Source organism: Rhinatrema bivittatum, chromosome 5 (genome assembly GCF_901001135.1).
Source record: "Rhinatrema bivittatum chromosome 5, aRhiBiv1.1, whole genome shotgun sequence".
Lineage (NCBI taxonomy): Eukaryota > Metazoa > Chordata > Amphibia > Gymnophiona > Rhinatrematidae > Rhinatrema > Rhinatrema bivittatum.
The window spans coordinates 277,820,665-277,844,847 of NC_042619.1; the positions used below are offsets into that span (position 1 = coordinate 277,820,665).

General features: G+C 45.3%; 1 protein-coding gene across 1 annotated transcript in view; it reads left to right on the forward strand.

The window, feature by feature from the left end:
* The window catches only part of LOC115092766 (disintegrin and metalloproteinase domain-containing protein 9-like), a 653,043-nt gene that overhangs the window by 94,538 nt on the left and 534,322 nt on the right, over positions 1-24,183 (forward strand). The window contains exon 4 of the mRNA XM_029604070.1: positions 9,108-9,235. Coding sequence (XP_029459930.1) covers positions 9,108-9,235 — 128 coding nt within the window. The remainder of the gene's footprint in view (positions 1-9,107; positions 9,236-24,183) is intronic.

A 24,183-nucleotide genomic window follows, 5' to 3' on the forward strand; every position in this document is an offset into this window, starting at 1 on the left:
GCACTGCATTCCATGTGAATTCCACTTGAACTCTTTCCTTCATGCAAGGGTCAAGCTGCTACTTCCAGTGGCCAACACAGACCTAATCCTTCTGATTAAGTGGTCTATATTTCCTTTCCTACCAACAAGCAGACCATTTCACTACCACACTGTGGGTATCCACTACTGTTGTGTCCGTCTTAGCCTTAACAGCTTCCCTTTGGTACTGCTGCTTGTACTTTTTTATCAGGTTGCAGCCTGGAGTCCTCTCCATACCTTCGCAGCCTATTATTGCTTACATTTGACTAGCCGGCATGCTCCATGTTTGGCCAGTCCGCCTACTCCTTGTACTTTTTCAATTCACTACCCAACATCCTTCCACGAACCCATTATGGTGTTGCGGATGCCCTCCGTCCCATTTCCACCTCAGTCGTTACGCCTTTGCGCATCTGCGGTGTATCTGGTGCATTCCCGGCATCCTCAGCTCGGTACTCACCCATTTGTGAGGACGACCATCCTGCTTGTCCTGTGAGAAAGCAAATGTTGCTTACCTGATGTAACAGGTGTTCTCACAGGACAGCAGGATGTTAGTCCTCACGAAACCGCCCGCCACCCGCGGAGTTGGGTCTGTATACTTGTTATGTTAGTTTCGCTTGCGCTTTTTAGCTATAAGACGAGACTGAGGGAGACACCTGTGGCTCACAGGGATAATTGCAGGCTGGGCATGCTCAGTGCACCCAGTGTGCCAGTGTCAGTCAAAGCTTGTTGAAACTTTGACAGAAAAGTTTTCCGTACAGGGCTCCATCCTCGATGTCACCCATTTGTGAGGACTAACATCCTGCTGTCCTGTGAGAACACCTGTTACATCAGGTAAGCAAACATTTGCTTTCCTACCTTTACCAAGCAAACAGTGGGGTAATCTAGGTGCGAGAGTCTAAGAAAGCCCTGAGCTGTGGTCTTGATAGATAATAGTGCATTTACAGGGAAATGCAGTTTAACCACGCTCCCTTTTGCAACACTTCTGATCTCATATTGAGAAATAATTTTCTTCTTATTTGAATACATTTTACCAAGTCCAGGTAACACCAGACTTTATGCCCAAAAAACATAACTTGTCTATTTCTAAAGTAATGTTTAAATACATTATTCTTGTCCATCAGGAATGCAAAAGACACAAGTAACGGTCTCCTTTGCACCACAATCATCTCCTGTGAAAACTCTAGCAATGTAGTCACATCAGGCAATATTAATTCCTCAGGGTTTTCATGATTAGCTTCAGCATATGGGAGATATTAGGCTTTAGTCACTATGGGCTTTGCTTCATCTGGAATCTTCAAAATCTGTGATACATATAATCTGAACAAATCCAAAGTAGAAATTTTCCTCAAAACTGGAAAGTTCAAGAATCTCAAATTATGTGCTCAGATTGTTTTCTATGCTTTCAAGCCTCTTATTAACCACTATTTCACTGTGTATTGACTTAGTTTGCAACTTTTCCACTTCTTTCAGTCGTCCTTCCATTGTTTCCAATTTTTGATTTTTTGTACTATTCCATTCGTATTCAGAAGGACTTGATTTTTTATATCAATTACCTCCTTGGTGAGCACCAAAATTGATTTTTCCAACGACTGTAAAGCGATCCAAATGGTAGAAAGTGTTATTTCTGGTGTAGGTTGTAAAATTCTTTCCAGCTCAGGGAGTTCCTGTCCCTCACCTCCTCCTCCCGCTGTTGCAACGGTACCATTTCCCAGGACCGAGATTCCCAGCGCATCAGCAGAGCACAGTCCCACACCTCCAACACTCCTCTGCAGCTGTACCTTTGCAGATTGCTCCAAGTTGATAAGTCCCGCAGGTGTTATACCTTGCCAGACCACTCCTTCCCTTCCTCAGAGTTCCCTCGACGGGTCCGCGGTCTCATATTGCCTTCCTTCCTCGTTGCGACCTGGTGGTGCCAGCCTGCTTGGTGAGCCGGGCTAAGAGAAGTATCTAAAGTCAGATAGGATGGCTCAGGTTCTCCTGCTGTCCCCTCAGTGACCAGCTCTCCCGATGTTAATAGCGTTGCCGCCGAAAAAAAACTCCCTATGCAGGGTTGAGTTGATCTGCTCCCCGTTACCCTCACTTTTTCTTTTTATGTGAGGCATTCTCAATAGGTAATCCGAGAAAAATAGCAAAGGAATTTGGGAGCTTCTCACCAACATGACTGCTCAGGCGGCCATCTTAGGGACTCTCGGGCCCATATAATTTCCATGCGAAGAAATGTTAGAGTGGTTGAAAAGAGCTCAAAAGTTACCATCTTCTCTAAGTCAGAGGGTGCCTTCCAATGAACCACCTCATGACAATGCTGCTGTGACCCAGGGAACTTTCTAGATCTAAGTATGTGAATGAGGGTTTTTTGAAGCTGAAGACAGGGACAGGGTCATGAGGAGCAGTATTTCCATAGTGTGTACTTGTGGATTGGATTGATCACTATTGGAAACATGATGCTGGGCTTGACGGACCCTTGGTCTGTCAAAGTATGGCATATCTTATGTTCATATATTCTTATGATGGAAACAGGACCTATACAGACCATGTGAATATGGCCCTGATGGCTAGAGATAGGACTTACCTCTAGTCCCATCCTTTCAAGCCCACAGCTGGTCCAACCACCTCTTCTTTTTAAGTGCAGCCACCAGGCCTTCTTCTTTAAGTTCTCAATCTACAGGGAAGAATAGATGACAAAGTTGAGTGTGCACTGTAGCTGCTACTGTGACCTCCATAATGGAATGTCTCCATGTATCCTACTGATGTCTGAAGTGATTAGAATGGCTTTTTACACTTACATGAACACAGATGTGGTGTAATGCCACCTATGGCAAAAGTATTCCTGAATAGGCAGCCTCCATGAAGGGCCAAAATACTGAAGTCACTATTAAGGTTGCTGTGCAGTGCAGTCAGTGGGAATAGCTGTTTCCGTAGAGAGGACAGCTTTTTGGAGTACCAAGAACCATGCGACAGGCCGTAATCTAGATCTTCTAAAAGGAAGCCCTTGGTATGCAATCCTATATTTAGCATCATGGAATGGAGATCATGTCCCAGAGAAAGTAGCATGTCTTCATTACACCATTATAATAATTGTGACTATAGGTTTTTGTCCTTACTTGTACATCTTGCCTATTCTTTCTGTAACATTGTATGACATTAGCAACATATTTACATTCATGCTATTAATGAGTGTACAACAGTTACAGTATCCATGCATACATATTTACTCTGGCACTACATGTTAGTCATTCAGGCCCCCTAGTGCCCACCCATGCACTGCTGTACCTACTCCCACTGCCCACATTATACTTACCCCGCGTGGCTAGGAGGCTCCCCTGTTAAAGGCTTGGTACACCACGTGCCAGGGCAGCTTGTTCCTCCTAAGATCCCAGCACTGGAAAGAGCACTTACTCATACTTCACCACTAGGATTCCCAGATTAGGTGACATGCCTGTGGTGAAGTTGGGTTGTGTGATAGGTGTTGGTGGCATTTTGCTGCTCCTTTCCATGCCCTAGAAGAATTGGAAGTTCTGTTATCACCAAAGCTTGCACATGCATGCATATGTGCACAGCAGTAATGGTACATGCATATGTAAGCACAGCTGCATGTGTTGTTAGCAGGTTTGACTTGCATGTATTTTGTATAGTGTACGCACATTGTGTGCATGATAAAAAAATATATCCACTTGCACGTGCATGCCCACTAACAAGCATTCATTGGCATGCTCTCACATGTTTTAAAGTTATCCTTTTGGGGAATAGCCACTATTTATCACTATTATGGGATCTTTCCAGGTACTTGTGACCTGGATTGGCCACTGATGGATTCAGCATACTGGGCTGCCCAGTATAGCAATTTTTATGAGGTCCATATTCAGCTGCTATGCAGCTCAGCTAGTTAGCTGGATATATTATCCAGCTAATTTAGCCCATATATTCCATGGCACAGCTGTATCACGTAGGGTTGTCAGCTGGCTCCAGATTTTAAGGACAGGCTATCCGGTATGGTTTTATTCGTTGCATGCAGAGACTTGTAGTTCTGACTTCCCTATTGCTTTTCCTTAGAAGAGCAAGTCTACAAGTCCTTGCATGCAATGGGGTAAAACCAGGACCAGATCAACCTGTCCTGAAAATACGGAGCCAGTTGGCAACCCTAGTGTTGCTGAATATAGCCGACTATCTTAAAGTTGGCTGGATAAGTTTATCTAGCTAATTTTAGGATAGCCCTACGGGCCAACCAGAGTTACTCAGAAAAGTTATCCAGCTAATTCTGAACATTGGAGATAGCTGGATAACTTATCCAGCTAACTCAACTCCCCCCAGTTATGCCTCTGAGATGCCCCTAACATATTCAGCTAAATTCTAGCCTGCTAATTTATTATCTGGCTAGAATTTAGCTAGATAAGTGCCAAAATTTTCATTTAGCTAGATAACTTCTGGCTAAATGCATTTGAATATGCTTATGTGACAAAATGCTTTTGAATATGCTTATGTTCTTATGTTAAGTACCATATGCTTAATTCTTTTGGTGTGCTAATAAAACATCCTCAACCTAAAAGGAATTCCATTTTCTCCAGAAAATAGAATGCTGCACTTCATAATTTTGGATTGAATAAAAGTGGTATTTATAAGGAATTTCTAAATAAAGCAAACTGGGGGTAGTTCAGTACTGTCATCGGAAATTTGCTAGCACCAATTTAAAACATCTGAAGTATGAATGCAGGATAAAGTTTGCTCCACAAAAGCTTTTTAAAATGCTAGAATGTGCATCCTTAAATGTCATTTTTAAATATCTAAGAAACAGATATCCATATTCAAAGAGCTGGCAAGTGGGTGGGTTATCTGGATAACTTTAACTGGATATTCTGTTGTTTCTCTGGTTAAGTTTACCACTGTCTAACAATATATGGATAAAGTTATCAATTTCATTCAAAAAGCTATTATATTCTGACTATGTCAACAGCATGTTGTTCTAAGTGAATTACAGTTTAAAATACATATATATTTAAAGCATACATTCACAATCGAAACCCATGAAAAACAGTTAATAAATGAATTAAAGCATAAAAATTAATTATAAAATATAATTCTATTTTTCTCTTCTACAACACGTCTTTATAAAAATGCCTGCTTAATAAAAACATCTTCAGTTTCTTCTTAAAGAGCTTACTATCAGTCTCTATCTTAAGATCTTCCAAGAACTTATTCCAGAGGGTGGCACCAACTATTGAAAAGCTCAATTGCATATTGTTTGAAGTTGACATTGTCTAAAAGAGGACACAACTAAGAAGGATTTATCAGTAGATTGTACTGATCTTGAGGGAATATATTCATGTGAGAATTCCTTTAGATACATCAGTTTCCTATTATCTAATGCTTTATGTATCAATATCAGGACCATAAAATGAATTCTAAAACTTTCTGAAAGCCAATATAATTCCATTGTATGGGCTAATGTTCCCAATGACAGCAGCCATATAACATTCTAGTTTCTGAACAATTTGTAATGTATATAGATAACACGTAGGCAAGCCAATATAAAGAGAATTACAGTAATCCACTAAAATACCACGTGTGTGTGTAAAATAGGAAATAAGCAAGCATATGCTATTTTAAAAATCACAACATACACACATAAATCAGGGATTATGAATACATTTGCATATGTAAAAAAGGGGTGGACCAGGGGCATTCCAGGGTGCATTTGCACACGTAAGTTGCGATTTTACAAACTACTAAAGTGATGTACATTAGTCTTTTACTCGCATACATTTACTCCTCAATATTTAGTGTAAGGGGGTCATTTTCCAAGGAGTTACCGCGGGAGATAATTCCACAAATCGTGCTAACAGCCGTTAACGCGATTTGCGAATGCAAATTTTTTATTTTGTATTCAGGGGGCGGAGCAAATGTAAAGTAGGGAGGATTTATCGTGTGCCGCGAAACAGCTGCAGTGTTAGCGCGGCTCCTAACGCGGCCAATAACTACACCTCTTTCATTTGCATTACGTTGTGCGCTAGAGGCCAGTAAAGGTTTAAAGAGAGCCTTGCTATAGTGTCTCCTCCCTAGACAGGTATTTGTATCCCTATGTTAGGCCCACCTAGTAACTCGAGGTGGGGATTAGGTACGAGTGTAGGGGGTTGGGGGCCACTTTCACATTCAACATGAGACGTACGAACAGAACAGTGATCTCTTGTGAAGATTTGATGGCCTTCGGAGTGAGGAAACTCACTCCAAGATGAGATTTGGGCATTGTTCTTTCCATCTAGCTTGATGGACACTCTACCTGGGCAACAACAAGCTAGGTAGAGAGAACATTGCCCAAATTGCAAGCTTTCATTTTCTATTCTTCTGTTCTTTGTAAACCGATGTTATGTACCTACGTACGTCGGTATAAAAAAAAGTGTTAAATAAACAAATAAATAAATAAATAAATTCCCTCAAGATCAGTACAATTTACTGATAAATCCTTGTTAATTGTGCCCTGTTTTAGACAATGTCAATTTCAAACAACATGCAATTGAGCTTTTTAAATGGTTGGTGCCACCCTCTGGAATAAGCTACTTCGTAGGGATGCGAATCATTTTTTCTGACATCAGAAATTGGGGGCTCCCGATAGGAAAACCCCACAAAATTGTTTGTTGGGTTCTCTTATCGTTTTGGGGAAGGGCGGGAAAAATGGCACACAAAAACAACCCCTAAACCCACCCTGACACTAATAAAAATTGCGCCGATGGCCCTTTGCCCTTACCATGTGACAGGGTATCCGTGCCATTTAAAAATGGTGCGGGCCATCCAGTGCTCCTACCATGTGACAGGGGCCGGCCAATGGCACGGATTCCCTGACATGGTAAGGCAAAGGGCCATCGGCGCCATTTTTATTAGTGGCAGCCGACGGCCCGAGAGCAGGAAATCACTCCCGGGACCCCCACTGGACCATCAGGTAATTTTAAAATGTTTGGGGAGGGGTCAGGAGGGTGGGGGGAAGCTAAGGGAGCCATTTTAAAGGGTCGGGGTGGGTTTTTTGTTTATCGGCTCGGGCGCAGCCGATAAAAAAACCCGATCGGGCCGCACGAAAAAAATTAACGATGTGAATCGGAACCGGAATCCGGTTCCGATTCACATCTCTACTACTTATACAAATAGCACTTTTCAGACTTACCCAGCTAAGTGCTGCTACTTTTCCTGATAAGTCTGAACTTGCATGGCTCACAGTTGTTACATACACAAGCATGTTTGCGTGTATATGTAGTCATATTTATAACCTGTACATATCATGTGTACACAGGTTATGCAATACAGTAGTAGTTTTGAAAGGTATCCTCTTTGTCAGTGTACAAAAGGAGTTCAGAACAACTTTATCTGAGTAAGTTTAGGAGAGCCTTTCCCTCCAAGCAAACTTACCTGTATAATAGGGATGTGCAGAAGGACGCCATACGTTGCATTTGGGATTCGGATTCGTCGGGGAGCGGATACATTGCATTTGGCTGTATGGCGCTCCGATTCGTTAATACGTTCATTTCAATTCGTTCCCCAGCTAAAATTAAATTAACTAGAACTCCCCCCCCCTCCTGACCACCCCCCCCCCCCCTAAGACTTACCAAAACTCCCTGGTGGTCCAGCGGGGGGTCCGGGAGCCATCCCCTGCACTCAAACCCTCGGTACTGGTTTCAAAATGGTGCTGATAGCCTTTGACCTACTATGTCACAGGGGCTACCAGTGCCATTGGTCAGCCCCTGTGACATGGCCATTGGTGCCATCTTGTGCTCCTACCATGTGACAGGGGCTGACCAATGGCACCAGTGCCCCTGTGTCATAGTATGGGCAAAGGCTATCGGCGCCATTTTGATTACTGGCAGCCGACGGTCCGAGTGCAGGAGGTCGCTCCCGGACCCCCGCTGGACCACCAGGGACTTTTGGCAAGTCTTGGGCGACCCTCCTGACCTCCACAAGACTTGCCAAAAGTCCATCGGGGGTCCGGGAGCGACCTCCTGCACTCCGGCCATCAGATGTCAGTACTCAAAATGGCGCCGATTGCCTTTGCCCTCACTATGTCACAGGGGCCTTTGCCCTCACTATGTCACAGGGGCCTACTATGTCACTGGGACCCTATGGGGGTCAGGAGGGACCCCAAGACTTGCCAAAAGTCCCTGGTGGTCCAGTGGGAGTCCGGGAGCGACTTCCTGCACTCGGATCGTCAGCTGCCAGTAATCAAAATGGTGCCGATAGCCTTTGCCCATACTATGTCACAGGGGTTACCTGTGCCATTGGTCAGCCCCTGTCACATGGTAGGAGAACAAGATGGCACCGATGGCCATGTGACAGGGGCTGACCAATGGTACCGGTAGCCCCTGTGACATAGTAGATCAAAGGCTATCGGCACCATTTTGAAACCGGCTCCGAGGGTGTGAGTGCAGGGAGTTTTGGTAAGTCTTGGTGGGGGGGGGGGGGTCAGGAGGGTGGGGGGTTTGTTTAAATTGGTTTCTTTAGGTGGCCGAATAATTCGGCGAAGATTCGTGTATTCGTGGGGAATCGTGATACGTTTCGCTTCCCCACGAATACAACGAATATGGCCACATCCGTTGCGGACTGCCAATACGTAGGGACCAAATGCACACCCCTACTGTATAACCTTAGCTCATCAGTGCTGACATTCAATGCTGTCCAGCTAGGGTTTTACTATGCCCTGGGAATGCCTTCAGTCCAACACTTTCTGTACATGCAAATTTTGTGTAGACAAAAATATGCCCAGACAAACCTCCAGAGTGGTGGTTGGAAATAAGGGGCTAGTTTAAACCTCAAGCTTATGTCCAGCTAATTCTCAAAATCAGCCAGACAAATCTTTTGAATATCGATCTCTAATTGGACAAAAGTCAAGGAAAAGACCAACAAACAAATTTAAGAAACAGCAAAGATGGAGAGTACAATCAGGACCCTAATGAAAACTGCTTTATTTTTGTTAGAATTTGTTTTTATATTTCACTTGAAAAGTCTAAGTTTATGCTGTTGCATGATACTTTGGTTTTTTTAACTTTGCTTTGCTTCATGTAATAACATTGAAATAAAATTAATAATAGCATTAATCTCTCTATTTCATTGTTTAGTTTATTTTCAATTCAGAGCAAATTGCAGTTAATTTAGCACATGAGCTGGGTCATAGCCTCTTCATGTATCATGATCTTCCCGAATGTATATGTTCTACTTTCATATGCGTTATGAATGCTTTCATGAGGTAAGTAATGTTTGTATTTGTATTTGAATCACTATTCAGTTGTAATACAGTTTTTAATTGTAGAGATAATTCATGTTGAATCTGTAGCAGATACTGAAAGTTATTACTGTGTAGTATCTGCTACATTATGATAATTTGCCTTTAACCTTCTTGGTTGTAAAATATTTCTGCAACTTCAACTAAAAAAATGTAAATACAGTCTAAATTTTAAACATATTCACATGCAATCAGCTTGTTTGAAACAAAATGCATTCAGAAAATTTGTGGAAAAGTTAAAGGTGAAGTTAGGATATTTGGGAAAGGGAAATTTCTTACCCATTATAATTATAGGTGCATTTTCAGTGAGTTGCTCATGCTCAATGTTTAGGGAAATATTCAACCATAACCTAGCTGGCTTTCTGGCCATTGAGTGTCTTACTGAAAATTTACCACCATATAGCTACAGAGGCTTTATCCACCTATTGATTATGTGTTTGATTATGTATTATGTAATTTTGAGATGTATTTGACTTTGAATTTTTTTAATTGCTGAAAACTGCATTGGGTGGTCCTTTGATGAAGCAGATGCAGTGCATGAACTCTAGAAGTGTGCACAGAAAAAAAATGTTAGTTCACTTTGGATTTTTAGTTTGGTTTCCTGTTTCTTTTGTTTTTGTTTGATTGGATCAGAAGCACAGTCATTACATTCAAATGTTTATATTAACATCAATGAGAAAAACAATGCATTCTATTGAGGTTTTCTACCCAAGTTTTATAAAACTCGCTAGCAGAGGCAGCAGCAACTTAAGACATTAACGGGCGGATTTTAAAAGCCTTGCTCGCGTAAATCTGCCCGGATTTACGTGAGCAGGGCCTTGCATGCCGGCGCGCCTATTTTCCATAGGCTGCCGGCGCGCGCAGAGCCCTGGGACGCGCGCAGGTCCCGGGGTTTTTGGAAGGGGGCATGTTGGGGGCGTGTCGGGGGCGGGACCCGATGATGCTGCGTTTCGGGGACGGGACACAGCGTTTCGGGGGCGGCACCGGGGCGTGGTGCCGGCCCGGGGGCGTGGTCCAGGCCTTCGGACCAGCCCCCGGGTCAGAGGACGGTGCGCCAGCAGTCTGCTTCTCGCAGGCGTAAATCTACGGACAAAGGTAAGGGGGGGGTTTAGATAGGGCCGGGGGAGTGGGTTAGGTAGAGGAAGGGAGGGGAAGGTGAGGGGAGGGCGAAAGAGAGCTCCCTCCGAGGCCGCTCCGAATTCGGAGCGGCCTCAGAGGGAACAGAGGCAGGCTGCGCGGCTCGGCGCGTGCCGGCTGCCCAAAATCGGCAGCCTTGCGTGCGCCGATCCAGGATTTTAGAGGATACGCGCGGCTATGCGCGTATCTTATTAAATCCAGTGTACTTTTGTTTGCGCAAACAAAAGTACGCGATCGCGCTGTTTTTAAAAATCTACCCCTAAGAGTGGCATGAATATCCTTTGGCACAAAAGAAGGAAAAAAAGGCACCAACAGTGGCCCAAGCTAATAGGAAAGAGGTAAAGCGCATGAATATGGCATCAACACCCTTAAGTATCATCTGAGGCGAAAAACAGCAGTGGAATAAAAAATCCCAAGGCATCAAATAGGGATATAGGGCACCAACAGTGGAATGAATCCTCAAGATATGTAAAGAGTATGGCAGCAAGCACAGTGGCATGAAAACCCCTCGGGATAAAATAAGGGTAGGTGCATTTACGGGTAGATTTTATAAATTTGCGCGAGTGCGTACAAAAGTACGCTGGATTTTATAAGATATGCACGTAGCCACGTGTATCTTATAAAATCCGGGGTCGGCGCGTGCAAGGGGGTGCACATTTGTGCAACCTGCGCGCGCCGAGCCCGGCACATGCTGCCTGTTCCCTCCGAGGCCGCTCCGAAATCGGAGCGGCCTCGGAGGGAACTTTCTTTCCACCCCCCGCACCTTTCCCTCCCTTCCCCTACCTAACCCACCCCCCGGCCCTATCTAAACCCCCCCCCCCACACCTTTGTTTGCAGAGTTACGCCTGCTGAAAGCAAAAGTAAATCTGCGCGTGCCAGCGGGCTGTTGGTGCGCCATCACCCGACCCGGGGGCTGGTCCGGAGGCCTCGACCACGCCCCTGGGCCGGCACCACGCCCCCGGTCCTGCCCTAAACCGCCCCGTCCTAAACTGTCCCCTGACCCCCTGGACACGCCCCAGACATGCCCCTCCCCGCCCCTTTTACGAAGCCCCGGGACTTACGCCCATCCCGGGGCTGTGCGCGCGCCTGCGGCCTATGCAAAATAGGTGCTCCGGCGCGCAGGGCATTTAAAATCCGGCCCTTAGTGTTGCAGTTAATGTGCACCCTACAATGGAAAATGAGTACAGTGAACTGCTGATAGTCATTGACTATGTACACTAACAAATTAGTTTGAGTCAGTTACACATAGAAAAATTAGTACCATATTACTGATTCTTTTACAGAAAGAAAGCAAGCTACCCTAGTCAAAGTCAGTCATTGAAAATGCTGGCCACATTAAAAGAGAAAATAAATAGTTCTGTATATTTTTACAGACATTGACATGCACTGCTTACCTGCTGTAGAAGAGAAGTACAGTCTTATCTTGCTGATATACAGTTATGCTGTAAAACCCTGACAGATTACAGTTTCTCCTATTGTTAGAAGCACAACTGGGATGCAGTGATAGTGAATGTAAGAGTATACCCTGTTATCTCCTCTAAATCTAAAGCTTTCTTTCTAATAATTTTTAACTAGAATTTTGAAGCAAGGAACTTCAAAGTATCTGTCTTTTCTGTTGGAGATCCAACAGAGGAATAACTTGAGAACAAAAAGGTCACTAACTTCTCAAAGTGGTCTTAAGTTCCACTTTCACTTAAAAAAAATGATGAAGTAAAGCTGAGCAACTGTCAGCTGTAATAGGTTGGTTGAAAAAATAGTGAAACATGATTGATCCTTCTCCTTTCTTGTCCTGTTCTGAACTGACTTTTCTCTGTCTGAATTTACTTGCCCCATAGGCTTTAATATGACTGAGCCAAATGAGCTGAAAAGGATTCACATTTTTCAGGGGGTTGCACCCATTTGGTTTGGATGACCAAAACCAAACTGAAAATCAGCTCATTCAGATCAAATTTCATATTTGGATTATTCAAATGTACATCATTGATAAGATTAGATTAGCTTAGATTTTGATGCTTTGAAAAAAAAAATCCACCCCATTCCAAAGCCTGATCTTCATTTCAAGCAGCATCCTTCTGCCCCACTCCCCCACCAATACTCATTGCCCTCAATAGTAATCATCATACCACATCATGTTGCATTTCTATTGTAAGGATGTAGCCAAAATATCCTTTACCAGACACATCTGAGTCCTTACAGACACTGAATGATAAGATCAGCATAGGAGGATATAATATTCTCCATGGACAAGCAGAAGCAAATAAACCACAGAAGTGGAATGATATCACCAATGGTGTCAACATGGACATGCACTTTCAGAGCTCAGAAAGAGAAATCGTTTTGAACATACATGGAAGTTCCCATGCACTGTCCCCACGTGAGTTTCCCCAGTCAATTGTCTTCCCCTGACACAAAATGAAACGTGCCCACTCTATCTTTACCAGACCACAAGATTCTGGAGTTTCCTTTTTCAATTTTTCATTCTTTTACCCCTTATTTTCTCATTCATGTCTTTATTTTTTCCATGTCTGATTTCTTTTAAAAAAGAAAATATTGAAAAGGCTAAGATGTCAGGTAAGCAATCCTTCAAATGATGTATCAAACACAGCCATAAAATGGCTTCTGTGGACCTATTAAAACACTGTGTTTACTGTTAAGGCTCTTCCCATGATATAGCCAACCTCAAAACATGTAGTAGAATCTGTTCTGTATGTTTATTGTAAAGTTTATAGATGTAATCATGTAAACCACTATGAACCTGTTTGGAAAAGCAATTTATAAAAACTTTTAAATAAATAAATACATAAATAGAATGTTACCTTGTGACCTCAGGTATCATCAGTTCTAACTAATTTATGACATCTGTCCTTTAGAAAAAAAAACCTTCAACCTTGGTTGAACCAGACCCTCCAAAAAAAAAGGTCAGAGTCACCAAAATTCCAAAGTAGAGAGTTACCCTCTTCTACCCTTTCCTATCAGCATAGAGAGGTCTCCCTCAGCTCAAAAATTGTACCCCTAGCACAAAAGTCCACATGAGAAACCTTAGGGCAGGCTAAGAGAAACATTTATTTTATTTATTTATTTATTTGAGTTTTTTCTATACCGGCATTCACGGAGTTCGTATCATGTCGGTTTACATAAAACAAGGGGTGATCAATAAATTATAAACGTACATAACTATAACATGAGTATACATTTACAAAATATAACAAATTATAACAAGTGCGCAGAAAAAGCAGTTACAATAAAACAAGGATGGTTCTAACTGGGAGTAGAAGAAGAGGATGATAGAAGTTTAACAAGAAGTTTAACAAGAAGTAGAACGTGCAGTGGTTGGTAAGTCTGTATCAGTTTATTGGGTGATAATCAGTCTTGCTGTATTTGGCGGTCGAGCATCAGTCAGGGTCCGGAAAGGCTTTCATGAACAGCCATGTCTTAAGTCTCTTTCTGAAGGTTGGAAGACATGGTTCCTGTCGTAATTCTAAGGGTATTGAGTTCCATAGTGGGGGACCTGCTGTAGAGAAGGCCCTGTCTCTCAGTGTTGTATGTTGGGTGGTATTGGCGTGTGGTACCTGTAGATATTCTCTGTAAGCTTCTCTTATGGGTCTGTTGGAGGAGTGTTTTTTGAGAGCTATTTGTAGATTGAGAGGAGCTAGTCCATGAATATTTTTGAAGATTGTGGTGAGGGATTTATGTATTATTCTGTAGTGGATTGGCAGCCAGTGAAGGTCTTTAAGTACTGGCGTAATGTGATCTCTTCTCCTCTTGTTCGTTAGGATTCTTGCTGCCGTGTTCTGAATCATTTGGAGAGGTTTAGTATGGGATGATGGGAGGCCTAGTAGAATAGCGTTGCAGTAATCTATTTTCGCAAAGATTATTGCTTGGAGCACTGTTCTGTAATCATGGAAATGAAATAGGGGTTTTATTCTTTTTAATGTGTGAAGTTTGTGGAAGCAGTCTTTAGTTGTTTGATTAATAAATGATTTTAGGTTTAGCCGGTTGTCTATCGAAACTCCTAGATCTCTTACTTTTGAGATTTGTAAGTTAGCTGGCGGGTTCGTGGTGATTTTGCAGTTATCTGGAGAGATTAGCAGGAATTCACTTTTTGATTGGTTAAGAATTAGGTTTAAGCTGGATAGAAGGTCATTAATTTCTTGAAAACAGTTTTCCCACATTTCTAGAGTTTTGTTGATGGATTCTTTAAGGGGGATCACAATCTGGACGTTGTCAGCATAAATAAAGTGTATTAGGTTCAATTTGTTTAGAAGTTGGCAAAGCGGGAGAAGATATAAGTTGAAGAGTGTAGGTGAGAGGGAGGAACCCTGAGGAACTCCTTGTGAAGATGGGTATCTATGGGATTCTTTGTTGTGGATTTTAACTTTGAAACCTCTGTTCTCTAAGAAAGTCTTGAACCAAGACAGCGCTGATCCTGCAATACCGATGTTCGCCAGCTGGTTTAGTAATATGGCGTGGTTTACAGTGTCGAAAGCCGCCGATAGATCTAATAGGATCAATAGGAAGGCCTGTCCTTTGTCGAGGCCTAAAGTCAGGTAGTCCATAAGTGAGATGAGTAGTGATTCGGTACTTGAGGCTTTTCTGAAGCCGAATTGAGTAGGGAATAGAATTTTGTGTTCTTCTATGTAATCCGATAATTGCGTGTTTACTAGTTTCTCCATCACCTTGGCAATGAAAGGAAGATTGGAAATTGGACGGTAGCTGTTAGGATCTTTGGGGTCCAAATTAGGTTTCTTGAGAAGCGGTTTGATGGATGCTAGTTTAAGGTCATCTGGATAGTAACCCTGGGTGAATGAGCAGTTTATGATGTCCGCTAGAGATTTGTTAATGGTGTCTGGGATTAGAAGTAGTAATTTAGATGGGATTTGGTCGAAGGGGTGAGAAGAAGGTTTCATTTTCTTCAGAAGTGTTTGGATCTCTGCGGAGGTGGTGAGTTCAAAAGATTGTAGGGATATTTCCTTGTTGTGGAATACGTAAGTGCTGTCTGGAGTGCCTGTATAGGGCTTAAGTTGTGTTAGGAGGTTTGTAATTTTATTACTGAAGAAGAGTGCCAGCTCATCAGCTTTTGATTGAGCTTGGTTGGATGGTATGTCCGGAGTATTGGCCTGTGTTAAATTGGAGACGAAAGTGAAAAGCGCTTTGGGGTCGAAGATAATGTCATGAATCTTATGTGCGTAGTAGTCTCTTTTTGTTTTTAAGGTGGAACTTAAGACTGCTCTCTCCTACTAGTTCTATAGAACTGAGTGAAAGCTTCAGAGTAATTTCCTGATTCCTCAGCATCGAACATTCAGCACCAAAAGACTCAGCACTGACTGTAATGATGCTGAATAAGCCAAGAATGGATTCACTGCCCATATTTGAACCAGAGTCTGATACTTCATCATTAGCTTTTCCACCAGACAAGAACAATCATGTATTTGTACAAAAGATGTAGCAAAAATGTTTCTGTAAATACATGAGAGATTTGAAACTGCCTGCTCAAGAACTTAATTCCATGCTGTAAAAGTGAAAAGAACAAGAAGACTTTCAGTCATCACTTTTCCCTTTCCAGAAGCCAGCAGGAAAAAAACATATTCTTCTAAATCATCACTTTTGAACTCTGTCTCATCAAATCACATTATGGATTCAGACTCCAACTATCATTACTAGTCCTTTTATGAATTTTTGGGGGAGCTTCTCTTCCAGACTCTCCAGGGCTGCCTCCAGATTCCTACCCAGATACACCCCTCCTGAAGATTTATCTTATCCAGCATACATACATAAGATGGAAGAATCCATTCCTTAACTCCAATAAGCCTTCTGCTTTCCCGTCCTTGGTTCTCAAAAATATAAAAACAAAGGGGTTAAAATGCCTAATGGGCAACTTCTAGCCCATTAGAAGTTGCCCATTAGGAAAACTTGGCTAAAAACACTAGAGTTGTTGCGGTCCCAGTCGCGGCAGTCGCGACTAGGCCCTTACCTCCTTGGTCCCGTTCTGTCTCCGAGATCCTGCGGCCTGTTTCGCAGCGTCCCCACGGGGAGGGCGCCGCCGAGAAGCCCTGCCTGGATGCCTTCTCCCTAGGCGCGCACACGCAAGCCGCGCTTATGAAGGCCGTTTCCCACCACTGAAGGCTCCGCCCTATCCGTGACGTCAGACGCCGCGGACTATGTAACGCCGCCGCGGAGTCCAGGACTTTGCCTTGCAACGGGGTTCCTTGCGGTTCTCTGCTGCGCCGTGCCCTGGAATGTGCTATTGCATTAGCAACTCCGTTCCTGCCTGAGACTTGTTTCACTCCGTGCCCAAGTCTTGCCTCTGTCTGGCTTGCTTGTAGTAACCTGTTCTGCTTCAGTTCCAGCTTGGTTCCAATAGCCAGTCCTGCTTCAGTTCCTGTCTGGTTCCAGTAGCCAGTCCTGCTTCAGCTCCTGTCTGGCTCCAGCAGCCAGTCCTGCTTCAACTCCTGTCTGGTTCCAGTAGCCAGTCCTGCTTCAGCTCCTGTCTGGTTCCAGTAGCCAGTTCTGCTTCAGCTCCTGTCTGGTTCCAGTAGCCAGTCCTGCTGCAGCTTCTGCTTGCTCCAGTTCCAGCCTGCTTCACTACCTGCCTGACTCCTGATCCCTGCCTGCCTGCTCCAGCTTCCGTGATCTCCTAAGTCCCAGTGGCTGGGCTCCTACGGGCTCCTCCCGGGGGAGTACCGGCTTCCAGGGTGAAGCTCACGTCCAGCCCCTGCCTGGTATCCGCCTCCCGACCTGTCACTCATTAGAGACTATAGTACACCTCTCCCCACTCTCTCACAGGTTGGCCCAAGGGTCCACTAAACAGTTCACTCACAACAGATTGCAAGGCCATGGACTCGGCCGAGGTACCAGGACCCCAGGATCTTCCTGGGTTGGCTCTGCAACTACAACAGCAACAACAATATCTGGATGTCCTGGCCGGATACGTTGGGCAACTGGCTGCCTGAATGGATGCCCATGATACTCGGTCTTCGCCTGCTGTGGGTTCGAGACCCTAGGATGCAGCCTCACCCATGACTCAGCTGCCGCTGCCTACTCACTACGCTGGAGAGCCAGGATCTGCTATGGGTTCTTAAACCAGTGCTTCGTGCGCTTCTCTCTATTGCCACGGCAGTTTCCCATGGATTCCATCAAAGTAGCGTACATTCTCTCCCTGCTCGATGGAAAGGCCCTGGTGTGGGCCTCCCCCTTTTGGGAGTGTAACGACTTCTCCTTGGATAACTTGCAGCAGTTCGTCACCAACTTTTGCCAAGCCTTTGACGAACCAGCTCACCAGGCCCCAGCTACATTGGATTTGCTACAGCTTCGCCAAGGATCCCGCTCCCTGGCGGGATATGCAATGGACATTAGAACTCTCGCTCAGGAAGTAGGTTGGTGGGACGATAGCCTTAAAGCCATCTTCCTGGAAGGGTTGTCAGGGCGCATCAAGGACGAGATCGCCACCCGGGATCTCCTGGAAGATCTTAATGCCCTCATTGACATGGCTGCCTGCATCGATTGCCGCCTGCAACAGCGAGCATGAGAGTTACGAACGACAGAGCACAGCCCTGCCCGCAGTTCCTCATGCCCGCTGCCTTCACCCAGGCCTGCCAGTCCTGATGTGCCTGCCTCTGAACCCATGCAGTTGGGACGTGCCCCACTCTCCCCTGAGGAAAGACAATGCCACCGCTCGATGGGCTTGTGCCTTTATTGTGGTCAGAAAGGCCATTTCTTGGCACACTGCCAGGAGCGTGCGGAAAACTCCAGAACCTAGGAGGTCGGGAGGAGCTCCTCTTAGGTTATGCCACAGCTCCTCAGAGTATGATACCCATTACCTTGGAATTTCTCGGAGGGTCCTTGGAAACCCTCGCCTTCCTGGATTCCAGAGCCGGGGGTAATTGTATCCAGCAAGACTTGGTCTCTCAACTGCAGATTCGTAAGCAGAAACGAGAGGTTCTGCTTCAAATTACCTCCATTCAGGGAACGCTCCTTCCAGGTCCTTCCAGCTTATGAAGGCTGTTTCCCGCCACTGAAGGCTCTGCCCTATCCGTGACGTCAGACGCCGCGGACTATGTAAGGCCGCCACGGAGTCCATATCGACTGCCACGGTTCCCATCACAGTCCGCACCGGGGCGATCCACTTGGCGGAGATAGCTTTCCTAATTCTCGAAAAGGCTGTCCACCCCGTGGTGCTGGGGCTACCGTGGCTCCAAAAGCACTCGCCTGTGATCCAGTAGGATACTCTGCAAATCACTAAGTGGACCCTATTGCCTGTCTCATTGTATGAATGTTCCCAAGCCTCCAGCACTCCTGCTTTTGCACTCCGCCCTTGGACCTCCAGCTCCATACGAGGACTTTACCGATGTCTTCTCTAAGACGAAAGCAGAAATCCTTCCGCAGCACCGCCCATATGATTGTGCTATTGACTTGTTGCCCGGAACTATGCCACCCTGGGGTAGGGTGTCCCCCTTGTCCCTGCCCGAGACACGGGCCATGTCCGAATACATCACTGAGAATTTGGCAAAAGGATTAATTCGCCTGTCGAAGTCGCCTGCCGGGGCAGGATTCTTTTTCGTCGGCAAGAAAGATGGCTCCCTGAAGCCCTGTATCGACTACCGTGGGCTCAACGCGATCACAAAATGGGCCCGCTACCCTCTCCCATTGATTCCAGAGTTGCTTGATCGGCTCGAAGGCGCAAGAGTCTTTACTAAGTTGGATTTACGCGGGACCTACAACTTAGAATCCATCCCGGAGGCGAATGGAAGACCGCGTTCAATACCCGGGATGGGCATTACGAATACCTCATAATGCCCTTTGGCCTTTGTAACGCCCCAGTGGTCTTCCAGCACCGTTCTGATCTACTCCCGTGACCTGCCTACGCACCGCCAGCATGTTCGCCAGGTGCTCCAAATACTCAGAGAGCACAGCTTATATGCCAAGCTTGAGAAATGCAGCTTTGAGAAAACGTCCTTGCTGTTCCTGGGGTATATTGTTTCGACTGACGGCTTCCAGATGGATCCGGAGAAAGTCGCTGCAATTAGGAACTGGCCGCAGCCGAGGGGCCTCAAGGCATTAAAACAGTTCCTCGGCTTTGCTAACTTTTATCGGCATTTCATCCCCGGCTATCCCGCATAGTGGCTCCTCTGACTGCGCTCACCCAGAAGGGAGCCAATGCGGTTGACTGGCCTGCCCAAGCCTGCCAAGCCTTCGAAGATCTGAAAAGATCTTTCTTACAAGACAAATGCTTCCGCCATCCTGACCCCAGTCGGCTGTTGGAGCAGTGTTGGAGCTGTTGGAGCAGTGTTGAGTCAGCACTTCGACACTGGACAGCTTCTCCCATGTTCCTACTACTCAAGGAGATTCTCCCCAGCTGAGAGTAATTATGGGGTCGGCGACAAAGAACTGCTCGCCGTGAAGCTCGCCCTGGAGGAATGGAGGCAGTGGTTGGAGGGAGCCAATCACCCCTTCACCATTTACACGGATCATAAAAATCTCTCTTTCCTACGCCAAGCCCAGCGCCTGAACCCGAGACAAGCCTGGTGGTTTTTGTTCTTTGACCGGTTTGACTTCACTCTGCGATATCACCCTGGCTCAAAAAATGTGCAAGCAGACACCCTGTCACAGTCCACCAAGGTTGAAGAGACCCCTGAGACACCCCAATACATCTTAGATCCCAGGAAGGTGTGTCTTGCCGCCACCTCAGTGTCTTCCGAAGAAAAGACTGTAGTCCCACGCCGCTCTCGAAGGGCCATGCTGGCATGGGCCCATGAATCCCTCACTGGAGGGCATGCGGGTCATAGCGGAACCCTAGACCTCCTTAACCGGTACTATTGGTGGCTAACGGTAAGGCAAGATGTTCATCTCTTCGTCGACTCCTGCCCCACCTGTGCATTGCAGAAACCACTTGGCGGGAAGCCTAGAGGACTGCTGCACCCTTTTCCTATCCCGGTGGAGCCCTGGACGCACATCTCCACCGACTTTGTGGTGGACCTCCCAGCATCAGACGGGAATATGGTTATCTGGGTTGTTGTGGACCGGTTCTTCAAAATGGCACATTTTGTTCCCCTGTCTAAATTGCCTTCAGCGCCCGACTTGGCTAATTTGTTTGTTCTCAAATATAATAGAGTAGGACTTCAAGTTATGAGCAGAAAAGTATTGGGAGTAAACCAATGATAATAAATAACCCAGTGCTCTTCACCTTGAACCAGATATTATAGACGCTGCACAGCTAACAACGTTCAATGACCATCATACTAGGCTTCCTCGTCTAGGCTTTCGCCAAATCAACTCGGCCTTATAAATAATCATAGGTCATATTAGTAAAGTTATTTTTTAAGAATTTTTCTCTTATGCAATTAAAATTCACCAAAACTGAGGCGGTATTTAGCCTAAAGTAATGTCATGCTTTGTGCAAATCCAACATTGAAGATTTCAACTTATCTTTCACAAATCCAACATTGAAATTTCCAACTTATCTTTCAGCGCTTCAGTGTGTAAAAATCTTAAGCCATAACGATAGTCGCAGTGCTGACCCGACACGGAGCCGTGTTTCGGACTGCTTTCACCATCTATCAGTCCTTCTTCAAGGGTGGTAATTACAGTTGTTGAACTTTTTTTCAAAAATGGCGCTTCAGCATTTTTCGTGGCATAAGAGAAAAATTCTTAAAAAATAACTTTACTAATATGACCTATGATTATTTATAAGGCCGAGTTGATTTGGCGAAAGCCTAGACGAGGAAGCCTAGTATGATGGTCATTGAACGTTGTTAGCTGTGCAGCGTCTATAATATCTGGTTCAAGGTGAAGAGCACTGGGTTATTTATTATAATTTGTTTGTTCAACATGTGTTCCGACTTCATGGTCTTCCCCAGGACATCGTATCAGACCGAGGACCACAATTCACCACCCGCTACTGGAAGGCATTGTGTAAACGCTTCAAGGTCCAGTTGAGTCTCTCATCAGCCTTCCACCCTCAGAGTAACGGGCAGACCGAACATACGAACCGGACCCTGAAGACCTTCCTGTGTTCCTTTGTAAACGAAAGACAAGACGATTGGGCCAAACTACTCCCATGGACGGAATTTTCATACAACAGTCATACACACTCCGCTACAGGAAGTTCTCCCTTCCTAGTGGTCTATGGGAAGCAACTTCGGCTGCCTTTGCCCTCGCCTGAACCCAGCACACTGCCAGCAGTGCAACTCTCTGCCCACCAGCTACTTGCCTTCTATCCAAAAGAAAATGCAAAGAGCTGCCCACGCTGCCAAACAATGGGCAGACAGCCACCGTCAGCCAGTACCAGTCTACCTCCCAGGGGACCGTGTTTGGCTGATTACAAAGAATCTACAGCTTCAGATTCCTTCCCGCAGACTTGCTCCCAGATTCTGCGGACCATTCCGCGTTGCAGAGCGCGTAGGAGCTGTTTCCTATCGCTTGCGCTTACCCTCCTCTACGCATGTGCACAATGTCTTCCATGTGTCGCTTTTGAAGCCGCTCATCCTCTCCAGGTACCATCCCCGAGCTCCTGAATCTGCAGACCCTTCCATGCCAGGAGATACCACCAACCAAGTTCGGGAGGTTCTAGATGTCAGATTTCATCAATGCCGCTGGGAGTACCTCATCGCCTGGGAAGGTTGTGGATCTGAAGACAACACATGGGAGCCAGCCCGCAACATCCTTGATAAGGACTTACTGAAAGCCTTCCATCAAGACCATCCAGGTAAACCCGTGCCTGCTAAGAGGGGGCGAAAGAGGGGAGGTACTGTTGCGGTCCCAGTTGTGGCAGTCGCAACTAGGCCCTTACCTCCTTGGTCCCAGTCCATCTCCGAGGGTCTGCGGCCTGTTTCGCGGTATCCCCGCGGGGGGGACGCCGCCGAGAAGCCCTGCCTGGACGGCTTCTCCCTAGGCGCGCACGTGCGCACAAGCCGAGCTTATGAAGGCTGTTTCCCGCCACTGAAGGCTCTGCCCTATCCGTGACGTCAGACGCCGCGGACTATGTAAGGCCGCCGCGGAGTCCAGGACTTTGCCTTGCAATGGGATTCCTTGCAGTTCTCTGCTGCGCCGTGCCCCGGAGTGTGCTATTGCATTAGCAACTCCATTCCTGCCTGAGACTTGTTTCACTCCGTGCCCAAGTCTTGCTTCTGTCTGGCTTGTTTGTAGTAACCTGTTCTGCTTCAGTTCCAGCTTGGTTCCAGTAGCCAGTAGCCAGTCCTGCTTCAGTTCCTGTCTGGTTCCAGTAGCCAGTCCTGCTTCAGCTCCTGTCTGGCTCCAGCAGCCAGTCCTGCTTCAGCTCCTGTCTGGCTCCAGCAGCCAGTCATGCTTCAGCTCCTGTCTGGCTCCAGCAGCCAGTCATGCTTCAGCTCCTGTCTGGTTCCAGTAGCCAGTCCTGCTTCAGCTCCTGTCTGGTTCCAGTAGCCAGTCCTGCTTCAGTTCCTGCCTGACTCCTGATCCCTGCCTGCCTGCTCCAGCTTCCGTGATCTCCTAAGTCCCAGTGGCCGGGGTCCTACGGGCTCCTCCCGGGGGAGTGCCGGCTTCCAGGGTGAAGCTCACGTCCAGCCCCTGCCTGGTATCCGCCTCCCGACCTGTCACTCATTAGAGACTATAGTACACCTCTCCCCAGTCTCTCACAAGTCGGCCCAAGGGTCCACTCAACAGTTCACTCACAACAAGAGTATAATCATTTATCAGTTTATCTTCTCAGATCAGCTTTAATCTCACATTTTATAAATTTTTTGTTGTGTAAGTAAAAACATTAGTGGATCTTAAAGTCTTTCTCCCAATTTAGAGTAACCAATGATGAGCTGAAATATAGCACAATAATATAAATGAACAGCCAAAAAGACTTAACTTGGCATCTCAGCATTGCAGCTCATGTATATTCTTTGGTCATATCAAAAATCCATGTGCACAGCTAGAGAACCTGGTAATAAAGCTAGCATTTCAGGGTGCTAAGTGTCTTCAGGGGTGAGAGAGAACTTCAAGAAAACAAATGTAAAATATCAGTTGACATTCCAGATACCATAATTACTGGCTGTGTGTTTCATTTAAATATGGCCACATGTTTCAAAAGACTAGTGTGTGATCTCATTATGTTCAGTTACTTAAAGGAACCAAAACCAATAACTGCCTTGGAGCTTCTTAATGTTAACATTTATTTATTTATTTATTTATAGGGTTTATATACCGAAGGTTCCTGTATAAAAATACATATCACCCCGGTTTACAAGAAACAAGAACTATCACTTCATTTAGCGGTTTACATAGAACATTGAACATATTAATTAACATTGAACATTGGACATAGAATATAAAACATTGAACAAATTAATTAAATTAACGAAAAAGTATATATTGCTGACAGTTTTAAATAATACCTTTTAAATAAATAGCGTGGTTATACGGTTCTAACCTGATTGAATATAATATATATGATTATAAAGGTATAAGATAAATAAATGATCCGATTATTTCAAACTGGTCTCTTTGTGAAGTTATATGCAGAGGGATGGGAAGAGAGCGAAATAGTCTGAAACATGACTTTCTTCCTGCTTTTAGCTTTCTGGGAATGCTTGTTTAAACAACCAAGTCTTAAGTTTCTTTTTGAATGAAGCGTGGTCAGATTCAAGGCGGAGGTCTGGAGGTAGCGAGTTCCATAGTGAAGGGCCCGCTGTGGAAAGCGCGCGTTTCCTCAGGGAGGATTTAGCCGGTTGGGTGATTAGTCTGTTCTGATACGCACTTCGCGTCGGTTTCATGGAGGTGTGTAGCTGAATTTGAAACGTTAAGTTGAGAGGAGC